The sequence below is a fragment of the Lampris incognitus genome, chromosome 2 (genome assembly GCF_029633865.1).
Source record: "Lampris incognitus isolate fLamInc1 chromosome 2, fLamInc1.hap2, whole genome shotgun sequence".
NCBI lineage: Eukaryota > Metazoa > Chordata > Actinopteri > Lampriformes > Lampridae > Lampris > Lampris incognitus.
Genome location: NC_079212.1, coordinates 3,821,209 through 3,835,299, shown reverse-complemented (window position 1 = coordinate 3,835,299; position 14,091 = coordinate 3,821,209). Strand labels below are relative to the sequence as shown.

Sequence of the window (14,091 nt, the reverse complement as noted above, 5' to 3'; positions counted from 1 at the left end):
TCTCTGTATTCCTGCCTATATATATCATTTTGTTATTTTAACATGTTCCAAATACAATGAGATGAAAAATAAGAAGGAAAACCGGACAAACAATCCACTTTCAGGATAATAATGTCTTGAAGATAATGAGATGGGGGGAAAAAGATGTTTTCTTTGCACAGTTAATTTTATTATTGGGAAAATTCCACATTCATAAGAAGAGAGGGACGGGCTCCAAATCAAATTTTGGGCATTTTCATCAAGAACTGCACCGTTATGGCACTACGATAAGAGGACTTAAAACAAGAAGACAGAACTAATTGTGTTTTGGATAAATTTCTTGTAGACTGACAACACTTTGTTTTGAAAGAAAGAGTATTACTTTTCCATATATATTTTTTTTTAATTCTCCTTTTGTTTTGTGTATGCACCCCTGGCATAAGCAGTTTGTGTTGTTCATAATATAATGTACATGTGTTTTGTACAATAAAGAGGGGACATGTTTTTTAAAGAGGCCTGGAAAGGAGAGCAACATTCAATAACGGTGGCAAACATGGACTGTCTTCGGTCTGTGTACATCTCGTGGTTTTCAATGTTATCGTCTTTTACTGTAACCTTTTTTTCCCTCTTTGTGATGGTTTCAATGTGTCCGTTTCATCCTAACGTAAAGCACTTTGAGTAGCATTCCATGTATGAGAGTCGACATATCAATAAAGTTTAATATTATCATCGTCGTCATCATTGCAATGCACTAAGTGGTTGCTGAGAAAGATGTAGAACCACGTGTGAAATTTTAATAACCGGAAATCAGAAAGGATCAGTCCCGCAGGAGAGCGTCATTAAGTCAGAAGTGGGCGGTTTCTGCAGTCCTCCGCGTCACCAGAGGGCGACAGACGCCGCGGAGCGCTTCACCCGCCACGCAACACGCGCGAAGAAGGAATGACGGGTCGTAAACATGGCGTCCGCCATGGATGATGATGAGATTGACAACGATGATTACTATTCTTTACTGAATGTCAGGAGAGAGGTACATTGTGCCGTGTCTCGTTTAAATAAATGCTTTTGTCCACGCGTGTCGCAGTTATGCCGGACACTTTGCCCGGACAGGTCTTATTCGGTGATCACGTGCAAAAGTTTGAGCTAATGTTAGCCAGGTGGCTAGCCGGTGACCCTCAACATTGATTTTCCTCTTGACTCTACAGGTTGTAGCGTTAATCTGTTATTCTTCAGGTTGTTTTATATCACTAAGGTCGTTAACATTAGATGCAGCTGTTACTTATTACACCGACGTGGCCATTACGTCACAAGGGTACTTATATATTTGCCAGGAGTACCTGTCATAGCCTTACACAACCAAACAAGTTACTCTGGTTCCTTTCATTCTCACGTTAACCCGCTCCGATAGGTCCAGTGTGCATGCTGAACCTGCAGCAGCTCCTTTACGCCAGTGAAACCTGAGCCACGTTGTCCAGGTTAAGCGATAAGACTAAGCGCTGGTAGAGGTCGCAGCTGTTGAAGTTCTGGCGTGTCAGGTTGATAAACTTCAGGACAAGCAAGCGAAATGGCAGCAGTTCATTAAGGATGTTGTCATCTGACTCGTACCTTCTTACATGTTCCTAAAAATGTCACATTGGCTTCTTGCTTTGAAGCTTTAGTAACGATATTCACTTTACCTTCCTGTATGTTTTTGATGAAATTGATAAGGACTTGACGTTTGTTGCTTTGTATTGCTTTTTATTAATTAATTAATTGATCATCTTTATTTCGGACACACAGCCGGTCCATAGCATTAAATCAATAATACAATAAAAAATTGTATTATTGTTAATGTTTGCGTGAGAAGAGATCAAAGATAAATTTTAAGCCTTGGTTGAACAAAAAAAGTTTGATTCTATTCTATTCTATTGTAATTTTTCATTGCAATATTGCGCTTTAGGCAACACAGGAGGAACTTAAGGCGGCATACAGACGATTATGCATGCTGTACCACCCAGACAAACACCGGGACCCTGAGCTGAAACGACAAGCGGAGCAGCTGTTTAACCTCGTACATCAAGCCTATGAAGGTATGAGCCAATTACTTTATCTAAAGCTGAGAAACAGGATTTAAAGGCAAATTATGATTTAAACTGCGATTTGGCTGTGATGATTGATTTTCATGATCATGGAGAGTCACTGTGAACAGTCAGCACACATTATCTTGTAATGTGCATTTTAAGATTCAAATTGCTCCCCTTCCAATAAAGCCTTTGACTAGTTGGAGCATCACAAAAATATCAAACATGCTTGATTAAGCTGGGCTCGTTGGCAATATGTGCACATCCATGACTGCAGTTTGAACCAGTGTGTTTGAATACAACTGTAATCGACAAAAGTCATTCGTTAAATGTGTGACACAGGGTCTTTACCCAGCTGGTTTGGATATTAAAAACATTCTAGTGTGTTCCTAGCTTTAAACATTTCATCCCCTTTTCAGCTGCCCAACGTCCACTTCACCTGATATGGTGTGAGATAAATGATAATCTACATAATGTAACGTCCGTACCAAATCTAATGTATATTTAGTATTACTGCACTGTTATAAGTATTCTTAGTGACTTTTATCCACATCTTTATCCAGTCCTTAGTGACCCACAGGCACGCGCTATCTACGATATCTATGGCAAGAGAGGACTCGATGTCGAAGGATGGGAGGTAAACCCACTAATAACTGTAGTGGCTTAATTCCCTCTCTCTGATGGCTGTGCGATTAAAAAGTAGCTTCCACAGTTAATTGATAATAATGCTATACACATAGAGACCAACTGTCATTTGTTTGTCGTTAACTTATTTGTGGAAGGGATACAAGGTCAGGCAGAATGTGTCTTAACATACACAGGCATAACACTGGGTGTAAAACGTAATGGTCTCCACAGCTGTATCTGAAATTCATCCATATGACTAGCTTACCTGCATCAGCAGTGTCTGTTGAATGGAATGTTTTGCTTCCAGGTAGTAGAAAGAAAAAGAACACCCGCAGAGATCCGAGAGGAGTATGAACGTCTTCAGAGAGAGCGTGAAGAGAGAAGGCTTCAGCAAAGGACCAATCCCAAGGTGTGTTGAGGGGCAGATTACAAACTTTTTCAACTTTTCACTGTTATGAATATGGTTTCACTTTTGCTTGTGTGGCTCCTAGGGAACTATCAGTGTGGGTATCGATGCCACAGACCTCTTTGATCGATATGAAGAGGACTATGAGGATATGGTTGGAGGTGGTATCCCACATGTGGAGATCAACAAGATGCACATATCACAATCCATAGAGGTAATGGAATGTATCAAGATGATAATGATAACATTATTTATGCTTCAAAGTGCTTCACAATGCAAACAAGCACAAGACAAAGACACAAGTCTGGTTGTATATGTTTTTATACAAGTGTTGATTAGATGGGTGGGGGAGAGACATTAACATTGAAGGTTAAGGGAAGTTCCCGCTGCAATTTCATGAATTCTTTTGTTTGGGTGTGTTTTTCATTGGTCAAAATTTGTGTAACCACGGTCTATCAGATTTCCTTTTGAGAAGTGTCTTAGCTGATAGAGCTACAGCTTGTATCAAAGGTCTTCCTATATGTTTCTTTTGCAGGCCCCTCTTACAACAACAGACACTGCCATTTTGTCTGGCTCCCTGTCGACCCACAACGGAAATGGAGGTGGCAACATAAACTTGGCCTTGAGAAGAGTCACCTCAGCGAAGGGCTGGGGAGAGGTCAGGACTTAATGTGCTATTTATGCAACCTTGTCTCTTGGCACTTCCCATGTTGTAAAGACATTTAAGATGGCTTATGGTGTAATGCATGTGGTATACCCTCTCTCTGTCACATAGCAAAAGTGCTGTTTGGTATGTGTAGTGTGAAATTTGGAGCATTTAACGGCATTATCCAGTGTCTGTGTCTCCACAGGTTGAGTTGGGTGCTGGAGACACCCATGGACCTCTCTTGGGAATGAAGATATTCCGAAACTTGACACCACGCTGGTACGTTCAGCAGCACCAGAAAAAGCAATCAGTTATGTTTTAACTGCGACATGAACATTTTGGTTAGTGGTTATGTCTTGTGCTTTTTTTTCTTTTTTTCTTTTTCCCAGCTTTGTGACGGCTCAGTGTGGACTGCAGTTCTCATCCCGAGGAGTCCGTCCCGGTGTCACCACTGTGCTGGCCCGCCACCTTGACAAAAACACTATGGGCTACCTGCAGTGGCGCTGGGGGATCCAGTCCTCTATGAACACCAGTGTTGTCAGGGACACCAAGAGCAGCCACTTCACCTTTGCTATGCAGGTTAAATTTTACTTAAACACTGACAAAAGGGCTTAAGAGTTTTTATGGTTGTTTGGACATTCACACCTGATGTCAACTCTTAGAGCTAATGATATTATAATAGGGTTTCCAGAAAAAGAAAGCTATTTTGATAAGGCACTGTTTGTGTCTTATCAGTCAGTCTTTGCTCCAACCCTCAGTTATGGTCATGAGCTTTGGGTAGTGACCGAAAGGGTTAGATCGTGGAAACAAGCGGCTGAAATGAGTTTCTTCCGTAGGGTGTCTGGGCTCAGCCTTAGAGATAGGGTGAGGAGCTCGGACATCCGGAGGGAGCTCAGAGTAGAGGCGCTGCTCCTTCGCGTTGAAAGGAGCCAGTTGAGGTGGTTCGGGCATCTGATTAGGATGCCTCCTGGGCGCCTTCCTTTGGAGGTTTACCGGGCACGGCCAACTGGGAGGAGACCCTGGGGTAGACCCAGAACTCGCTGGAGGGACTACATGTCCAATCTGGCCTGGGAAAGCCTTGGGATCCCCCAGGAGGAGCTGGAGGGCGTTACTGGGGAGAGGGACATCGGGAGTGCCCTACTTAGTTTGCTGCCACCGCGACCCAACCCTGGAGAAGCGGCTGATGATGAATGAATGAATGAACAATTTGTGAATTGTCTTATCAAAGGTCCCAAGTTTGTATGTTTTTTGTTCCCATAATGAGATTACCACAACATTGTACTGTTATCTGCCAGTCATTCCAAAGCACTTGCAGTTGTTACAGTTTCAAAAGTATCAGTTTAGTGAACCTAAACAAAAAATCTTCAGCTTTTTCAGTGAACACCTCAAAGAAACCAACACTGGCAACAAGACAGTAGCTAACAGCTTGACTTGTTCCGTTTACCAGTGATGAAACTTTTGGTCCCCACCTAGCAACGGCACCGAAACTACTCATGTACATCTGATAATCTTGATTAAAATCATACATTTTAAAATGCAACGACCTGTGCTCGAGGGCATCACCAGAGAGCTCTCTAGTCAAGCAACCATTGCCGTTGAAGGTTGAACGAGGATAAATGATAAACTAGAATAATCATTTACTTGTTTTCTTTTCTTCAGCTTGGCATCCCTCACTCCTTTGTAATGATGAGCTACCAGTACAAGTTTCAGGATGACGACCAGACCAAAATCAAAGGCTCAGTAAAGTATGTAGTCACGGTGAAATACAAATATTCTGTCTCGAGGACCGTCTGTAAAGTCTTGTTCCTTTTGGTGTGATGTTGTGTGTAGCTGTGGAAATATAAAATTTCACTTTGTGGTTCATAGTGAGATAAGTTTGCTCTGCGTGACTCCGTTTCCACAACTCTATATATTTTCATCCTTTCAAATTGGTTGCCTGCTCTCATCTTGGAACCGAAAGTTCAAATTCAAACAGTCTTTGTGTAGAAGACATGCAAACGGTGAGTCTGGTCTTTCTGCTGCAGATCAGGCTTCTTTGGGACTGTAGTAGAGTATGGAGCCGAGAGGAAAATCAGTCGACACAGTGTGTTGGGGGCCACTGTCAGTGTGGGAGTTCCCCAAGGTGTCTCCCTCAAGATCAAGTAAGACCGGCTAATTTCCCTACTGTAACGGTGGCGTAGGTTTTTTTTAGCTTTTCTCTTTACTAACAGTGTTTCCATGGCTGCTGAACATATATAGCAAATGTAACTATTCTTTTTGTGTGTGTGTGTGTGTGTGTGTGTGTGAATGCAACAATGAATATTCACTCATAAGCAGCACATTCCCCCCCCCCTTTTTCTCCCCAATTGTACACGGCCAATTATTCGACTCTTCCGAGCCGTCCCAGTTGCTGCTCCACCCCCTCTGCTGATCCCGGGAAGGCTGCAGACTACCACGTGCCTCCTCCCATACATATGGAGTCACCAGCCGCTTCTTTTCACCTTGACAGTGAGGAGTTTCACCAGGAGGACGTAGCGCGTGGGAGGATCACGCTATTACCCCCAGTTCCCCCTCCCTCTGAACAGGCGCCCCAACCGACCAGAGGAGGTGCTAGTGCAGCCACCAGGACACATACCCACATCTGGCTTCCCACCGGCAGACACAGCCAATTATGTCTGTAGGGACGCCCAACCAAGCCATAGGTAACACAGGGATTTGAACCGGCGATCCCTGTGTTGGTAGGCAATGGACTAGACCGCTACGCTACCCGGACGCCCTTAAGCAGCACATTTTCAAACAATCCCACAATCTTCTCCTCATATTTAACCTACACCAGTGGTTTTCAGTCCAGTCCTTGCAGGCCCCCGTAGTAGTGCAGGTTTTCTCTTCTGACAGGTAGTTAATTACATTCAGCTGTTGTGTGAGGTCCATAAATCCCTGGGCATTTCACCAATACCGAGTACTCTGAGTACGGACTCTCTTTCTTGAGAAGTGCGTGCTTGGCAAGTTGAACTTGGGAGTACGTGCGAGACTGCAAGCACATAGAAATCTCAATGTATAGTTTGAGATGAGAGCGACTTGCTGGTATTGTGCAATACCCCAAGCTAGTGGGGCTTCTTAGCTTTTGAAAAAGTGGCAGCAAATTTTAAAATCGCATTACTTTTCCAGAAACTGCAGATATTTCAAACCTACACTGTAGATTTCTCACCACAGATTTTCTTACAAGTGAATTTGGTATCAAAATAACAGTTGTAGATGGAAATTATAAGAAGTCGGAGAGCTATGCTGTCCTCTGCCATTTGCTGTTAATGTGGAAATGAATGCCGGACTCTTTGTCAAGCTCGAGTCTGCCAGGTCACCAGCTGGTGTGACTTTAATTCAGTGGTTGGATTAAGAACACATCCAGGAAGCGCTGGCTAAATGTGAACTTGTGCTTTTGGAAATGCAAATAGTATCTAACAAACCAAAGGACTTTCTGGTTGCGAGTTCATATTTTTATCTGACAGATTATGGTCTATATTTGCTGTATTTCAATCTATTTTGCAATCGTTTTGAGCCGTCTGGCTGAAGCTTTGAAAATATTTTTCTTTTAATACAGACGAACTTTTTCCAAAAAAAACCCCCACCACGTTGGGCATAGCAGTTTATAATTAATTGATGTTGTTGCTATGAATGGTTTTGGAACTGTGCAGGATCATAAAGTATGTTAATCTTGTGGCAGTCTATTCTGTTGCCTACCAACACAGGGATCGCCAGTTCGAATCCCCGTGTTACCTCCAGCTTGGTCGGGCGTCCCTACAGACACAATTGGCCGTGTCTGCGGGTGGGAAGTTGGATGTGGGTATGTGTCCTGTTTGCTGCACTAGCGCCTCCTCTGGTCGGTCGGGGCACCTGTTCGGGGGGGAGGGGGGACTGGGGGAATAGCGTGATCCTCCCACGTCCTACGTCTCCCTGGCGAAACTCCTCACTGTCAGGTGAAAAGAAGTGGCTGGTGACTCCACATGTATGGGAGGAGGCATGTGGTAGTCTGCAGCCCTCCCCGGATCAGCAGAGGGGGTGGAGCAGAGACCGGGACGGCTTGGAAGAGTGGGGTAATTGGCCGGGTACAGTTGGGGAGAAAAAGAGGGGGGGGGCATGTTAATCTTATATATAAGTTTGACAGTATAAACAAACTTAAAAACTTGAATGTGTCTCTGTGTCTGCAGGTTAAACAGAGCCAGCCAGACATATTTCTTCCCTATCCACCTCACCGACCAGCTCCTACCCAGTGCAGTGTTTTACGCCACAGTTGGGCCTCTGGTCTTCTACCTCGCCATCCACCAGCTTGTTATCAAGCCGTACGTGCGTGCACAGAAGGAACAGTAAGAGTCTCCCAGTCCCCTCATGCAGCAGCTGACTTGGATGCCAGTCATTTCATGACAGGCATGTTAGCAGAAGTTGCAGCTCACATGTTGCCAGTGTTCCGTTAAGAGACGGTTTTAATTTCTTCTTTTCTTTCTCAATGCAACAGAGACTTGGAGAAGCGAAGAGAGAGCTCGGCCTCTGACATAGCAAGGAAGAGACAGGAGGCAGAGTCTGCTGTGAGTCTCCTGTGGGACCGCATTTCACCAGGATGTCAGTCCCGCTTTAGCATTTCATGTGGAATGATTAAATGCTATCCGTGCGACTTTCAAATAGAACTGGCCAGTCCCGTATCAATCATGAAGCAATGCTAACAAAGGCGCCGAGGTTTAATTGGGTAGATGGGTGTGATGGGAAGTCTCGGGGAAATGGATCCCTGCGATGCACATGATTTGAGATCTCTTTGTTTCTGTCTGTCTCCCCCCTTCCCTCTGTGTCTTTCATCTACAAAGGTCTTGCTCATGCAGGAGTCTGTGCGCAGGATTATTGAAGCGGAGGAGTCTAGAATGGGTAAGATCAGAATATTAAACCAGGCAATGAGAGGGAAGCACACACAAGGAACAGTGCTCAGAAGTAGTCTGTTTTTTTTTTTCTTGGTTTTTAAGCGGATTATAAAATTGACTGTTTCAAATGGATATAAAACTGATTTATTACATTTTTTTAATCAAATGCGTGTCCAAAAAATCAAGTTCCTGAGATAGTTATTTCTTCTCCTTGTATACTACTGCTGCTGCTACTACTACCACCACCACTACCACTATTACTATTTTTGGCTGCTCCCGTTAGGGGGCGCCACAGCGGATCATCCGTTTCCATCGCTTCCTGTCCTCTGCATCTTCCTCTGTCACACCAGCCACCTGCATGTCCTCCCTCACCACCTCCATAAACCTCCTCTTTGGCCTTCCTCTTCTCCTCTTCCCTGGCAGCTCCATATTCAGCATCCTTCTTCCAATATACCCAGCATCTCTCCTCCACACATGTCCAAGACATCTCAATCTTTTTTAATTTTTTTATTTCTGATTTTTTTTTTCTCCCAATTTAGTGGCCAATCGATTCCTATTTTAGTTCAAACTCCCACCCTCGTACTGCATGCGTTTGCCAACTGAGTCTCTCCGGCCGGCAGTCTTGAAGGAGACGCCTCCCCACTTCCGTGACAAGGCGACTCCAGGCCGAACCACTGCTTTTTTCGACACACACAGAGACACATTCATGTGACTAACACAAGCCGACTCCACCCCCCTCCCGAAGACAGCGTTGCCAATTATTGCTGCTTCATCTAGTCCGGCCATAGTCAGATCTGACAAGACCGGGGCGCGAACCCCGGTCCCCAATGGGCAACTCCATCAGCACAAACCCGATGCTTAGACCGCCACACCACCACGGACCAAACCATCTCAATCTTGTCTCTTGCTTTTTCTCCAAACTGTCCAACCTGAGCTGTCCCTCTAATATACTCGTTCCTAATCCTTTCCTTCTTCGTCACTCCCACTCTTCCGGTTCTGGTGTGGGAAGATGGCAGCGCAAATTCACGTTCGCAGCGGCCTCACCCAGTACTGGTGTGCGGAGATGGCGGCACGAATTCACGTTCACAGCGGCCTCACCCAGTGCCATCGGTGCAGTGTCTTTATCCACATCTGCATCTAGATTTTTGTCTTCGTTTGTTGGCTGGGAAGGCTGGCGCTGGATCGGCTGCGAGAGCTTAGTCTGCTGCACCTGAGGGGGTAACACCGAGGGCGATCTGACAGGACGCGGAAGCACGGCAGGCTAGCCCATGCAGACCGGCAGTTCTGATAACACCGAGGGCAGTCTGGCGGCAGCCTCACCAGACGTTGACTGTGGTGTTTTTGGTGTCGTCGTGAGGAGTGCAGGGAGGTGTGTCGAGGGTGTCTGGCTAGGAGAGCTGGCACTGGATCAGCTGGGAGAGCTTGGTCTGCTTCGTCCGGTTGCCACAGGGACCACGGCCCCTGCCCGGAGCTGCGCCCGCGGAGGAGACACGGAGGGTGGTCTGACAGAACACGGAAGCAGGGCGGGCTAAGCTAACTGCTAGCCCATGCAGACCAGGAGTTCCAACGGTCATCCTGGCCGGAGTTCGTTCCCTTGGACAGTGAATTCTTTTTTTGTTTTCTTTGTGTAGTTTGGGTATATGTGTTTGTTTGGATATGTGTGTTCTTGTAATTCTTGAATGTGTTTTTGTCTGTGTGTTGCACTGCTGTGGGTTGGGGGAAACGGCATTTCATTTCACCTCATGTGCGCAAGTACATGAGGTGAAATGACAAATAAAGTGTTCCTGATTCCCGATTCCAATTAAAATCTTATCGTCTTCATCTCTGCCACCTCCAGCTTCATCTCCTGTCTTTTCATCAGTACCACTGTCTCCAAACCATACAACATAGCTGGTCTCACTACCATCTTGTAGACCTTCCCTTTAACGCTTGCTGGTACCCTTCTGTTGCAAATTTCTTCTCCTTGTATAGTAGCTGAAATTAAAATATTCTGAAGTCGGTAGTTTCTTTAGCCGACAACAAAGTGGTATCAAGTGATGCTGGTATAACTTCAATATGACATGAATTAGATGGCTAACTTGATTCTAAAAACTGACACTGACACCAAAGTTGTGTAGAGTTTTAGTTGAGTTCACATGTCAGAATATTCCAGGCCATTTGATGAATGTAACCCTAACATTCTGATTGGTTCATTGCGTGTGTGACTTTGTCTCTTGGATCAGGTCTCATCATCCTCAACGCCTGGTACGGCAAATTTGTGACAGACAACAGTAGGAGACACGAAAGGGCAAAGGTCATTGATGTGACCGTACCACTTCAGTGCCTGGTGAAAGACTCAAAGTTAATCCTCACTGAAGCCACAAAGGTATGTGTACGGACACAGTGAAGGACCCGTGGTTCACTTGCTGCAGATATCTGATCTGACACAATCATACTGTATCATTAAAGCTACTATGCCAGTAATTACCACTATAATGGTTGTCTACACACATACTGGCTAAAACACACATTTCAGGGGTGTCCGGGTACAAAGCGGTCTATTCCGTTGCCTACCAACACGGGGTTCGGCGGTTCGAATCCCCATGTTACCTCTGGCTTGGTCGGGCGTCCCTACAGACACAACTGGCCGTGTCTGCGGGTGTGAAGCCGGATGTGGGTATGTGTCCTAGTCGCTGCACTAGCACCTCCTCTGGTCGGTCAGGTCACCTGTTTGGGGGGGAGGGGGAACTGGGGGGAATAGCATGATCCTCCCACGCGCTACGTCCCCCTGGTGAAACTCCTCATTGTCAGGTGAAAAGAAGCGGCTGGTGACTCCACATGTATGGGAGGAGGCATGTGGTAGTCTGCAGCCCTCCCCGGATCAGCAGAGGGGGTGGAGCAGCGACCAGGATGGCTCGGAAGAGTGGGGTAATTGGCCAGGTACAATTGGGGGGAAAAGGGGGGGGGCTAAAAAAAAACAACACACATTTCAGGTATTTTATTAGCACATAAAATACAAAGCTGGCGTTCATACCTTAAAGTGTATTTGCACCTTCACTTGAAAATGTATGAGCGTTCAGTTGGTTTTCAAATGTTTCATTGGCCTGCATGGTGTCTGTGTTCCGCTGGTGGCCAACTTTAAATTGTCTTTCCAGTCAGGACTACCTGGGTTCTATGACCCCTGTGTGGGGGAGGAGAAGAGCCTCAAGGTGCTGTATCAATTCCGGGGAGTCATGCATCAGGTCTTGTCAGGGGACACCGAACCACTCAGGATACCAAAGCAATGTAAGTCTCAACCACTACAGTGCAACAAAGTGTAGCACAGGGTTCCCACACATCCTGGAAAACCTGGAAAATAGCTGACCCATTTTCCAGTTATGGAAAACACATGAAAAATTAGAGAAAAACTAAAATGGCCTGGAAAATCATGTGTTGTCCTGGAAAATTATTTCAACATTCTTCTATTTTCTATTAGCTTAGGATTAACTACCCTGCGATTTATCGGAGCTCCCCAAAGCGACTATGTCCCATATTTCTCACCTGCATTATTCTAGGACCAATTTGTCATCATTTCTAAGCATGTAAGAGATGATTTCATAGATGAGTTATAGCCATAGACTGCACGTCTTTTAGATCAGACTTCCACAGAGAGCAACATATTAGTGTATGGTGTGATCCCTGTCTGTCATACCAGCTAGATCATAATGGAAAATGTCCTGGGAAAGTCCTGGAAAATGATCTCTAGAAAAGAATGGAAACCCTGATAGCATAGTGACTCGTAGATGCTGCATGGAGACTTGATTATCAGTTCTGTCTCCAGTACTGATTTCTTTCATCTGTGGCATCTTAGGATCTTGAACATGTCTTCACCCCCTGATTCTAGTGTGTCTCACCTGTTCTCGTGGTAATGTCTTATGAACAACAGGCTAAATGTACCTGGACACTTAGCATAGGGATGTGATTTGATTCGGCATGTCTCGGAGCTCTCTCCAGTTTGGAAAAAGAAGTCTCTTATTTTGTAATAGACATTTCATTATCTCAAGGATCTTCCTCATAGTGTCAGTGTTGTGTTAACTCCCGCGTCTCCCTCTTTCCATTGTGCAGCTCACAGGATTGATGCCGACACTTAGGAGTTCCTCTGCTCAACAAGAGACTCATCGTTGAACTGACTGTCAGACAGAAAAAAGGATAAACTCCTGTTTTAGATACAACATGGATTCAAGTCCACGTTCCCAAGAAGTCATGCATCTTACTTGTCTTTACGTTTTTCATTTAAATATGCAGAAAGGAGCCAAGGCATTACAGACTGGGCTAAATAATGATTTGGTATCTATGGACAGGGTTGCGGCCTGCTTGACATTCTGAAGTAAAACCAAAATCAATGGCTACCGTCTAATTTCCTGGGCCTTTTCGCCTTCTCACGGTACCTATTTATTTTGGTATGAGTTGTTATGTGTGATCACGTTGAACTGTATTGTACACAACACTGCAGTGCCTATGTGGTTGAAGTCATGAAAGCAGCTCTGTGTATTTGCCATATAATTAAAAGTTGATCTCTTCCATGTTGCTTATTTTTTTAGGCAGTTGCACTGGAAGCAGGAATTCTGTTGTCGCTGTTTTTATTTTGTTTTGTGGAATTATTACACTCAGATGAGAGTCAGCCGTGGATGAGATGCCGGGACGAGAGTCAGCACCTCCAAGTCTGAGGCCATGGTTCTCTACCAGGAAATGGTGGATTGCTCCCTCCGGGTTGAGGATGAGTTGTTGCCTCAAGTGCAGGAGTTCAAGGATCTTGGGGAGATTGACAGGTGGATTGGTGCAGCATCAGCAGTAATGTGGACGTTGTACCGGACCGTTGTGGTGAAGAGGGAGCTGAGCCGGAAGGCAAAGCTCTCAATTTACCAGTCAGTCTTCATTCCAACCCTCACCTATGGTCATGAGCTTTGGGTAGTGACCGCGGATACAAGCGGCATAAATGAGTTTCCTCTGTAGGGTGTCTGGGCTCAGCCTTAGAGTAGAGTGAGGAGCTCGGACATCCACAGGGAGCTCGGAGTAGAGCCGCTGCTCCTTCACGTCGAAAGGGACCAGTTGAGGTGGCTCGGGCATCTGATTAGGAGGCCTCCTGGGCGCCTTCCTTTGGAGGTTTACCGGGCACGGCCAACAGGGAGGAGACCCCGGGGTAGACCCAGAACTCGCTGGAGGGACTACATGTCCAATCTGGCCTGGGAACACCTTAGGATCCCCCAGGAGGAGCTGGAGGGCGTTGCTGGGGAGAGGGACGCCTGGAGGGCCCTACTTAGCTTGCTGCAACCGTGACCCGACCCCGGAGAAGTGGCTGAAGATGACTGAATGAATGATTTATTAGTCACATGCCTCAGAGTATCTGATTACTTTGAGCCCATAACAGACTATAACTCACCATGCTTTATAGGCATCGTGTGAAGGAACAGCTTCACTAAGCTGCACGGCCATTTGCTGAATGCTGGGTTTCAGTAGTTCCTGTAAATTATTGTA

At 45.5% G+C, this 14,091-nt stretch overlaps 1 protein-coding gene across 1 annotated transcript; it reads left to right on the top strand.

The window, feature by feature from the left end:
* Positions 1 to 875: 875 nt before the first annotated feature.
* On the top strand, positions 876 to 13,173 carry dnajc11a (DnaJ (Hsp40) homolog, subfamily C, member 11a). The gene is made up of 16 exons (XM_056275502.1): positions 876 to 1,006; positions 1,916 to 2,045; positions 2,600 to 2,673; positions 2,971 to 3,072; positions 3,155 to 3,283; positions 3,605 to 3,727; positions 3,921 to 3,994; positions 4,105 to 4,294; positions 5,375 to 5,460; positions 5,740 to 5,856; positions 7,900 to 8,055; positions 8,205 to 8,274; positions 8,548 to 8,605; positions 10,821 to 10,963; positions 11,733 to 11,862; positions 12,682 to 13,173. The coding sequence occupies exons 1-16, from the start codon at positions 935 to 937 to the stop codon at positions 12,705 to 12,707; spliced, it is 1,680 nt and encodes a 559-aa protein (XP_056131477.1). The 5' UTR covers positions 876 to 934; the 3' UTR covers positions 12,708 to 13,173.
* The last annotated feature ends 918 nt before the right edge of the window (positions 13,174 to 14,091 follow it).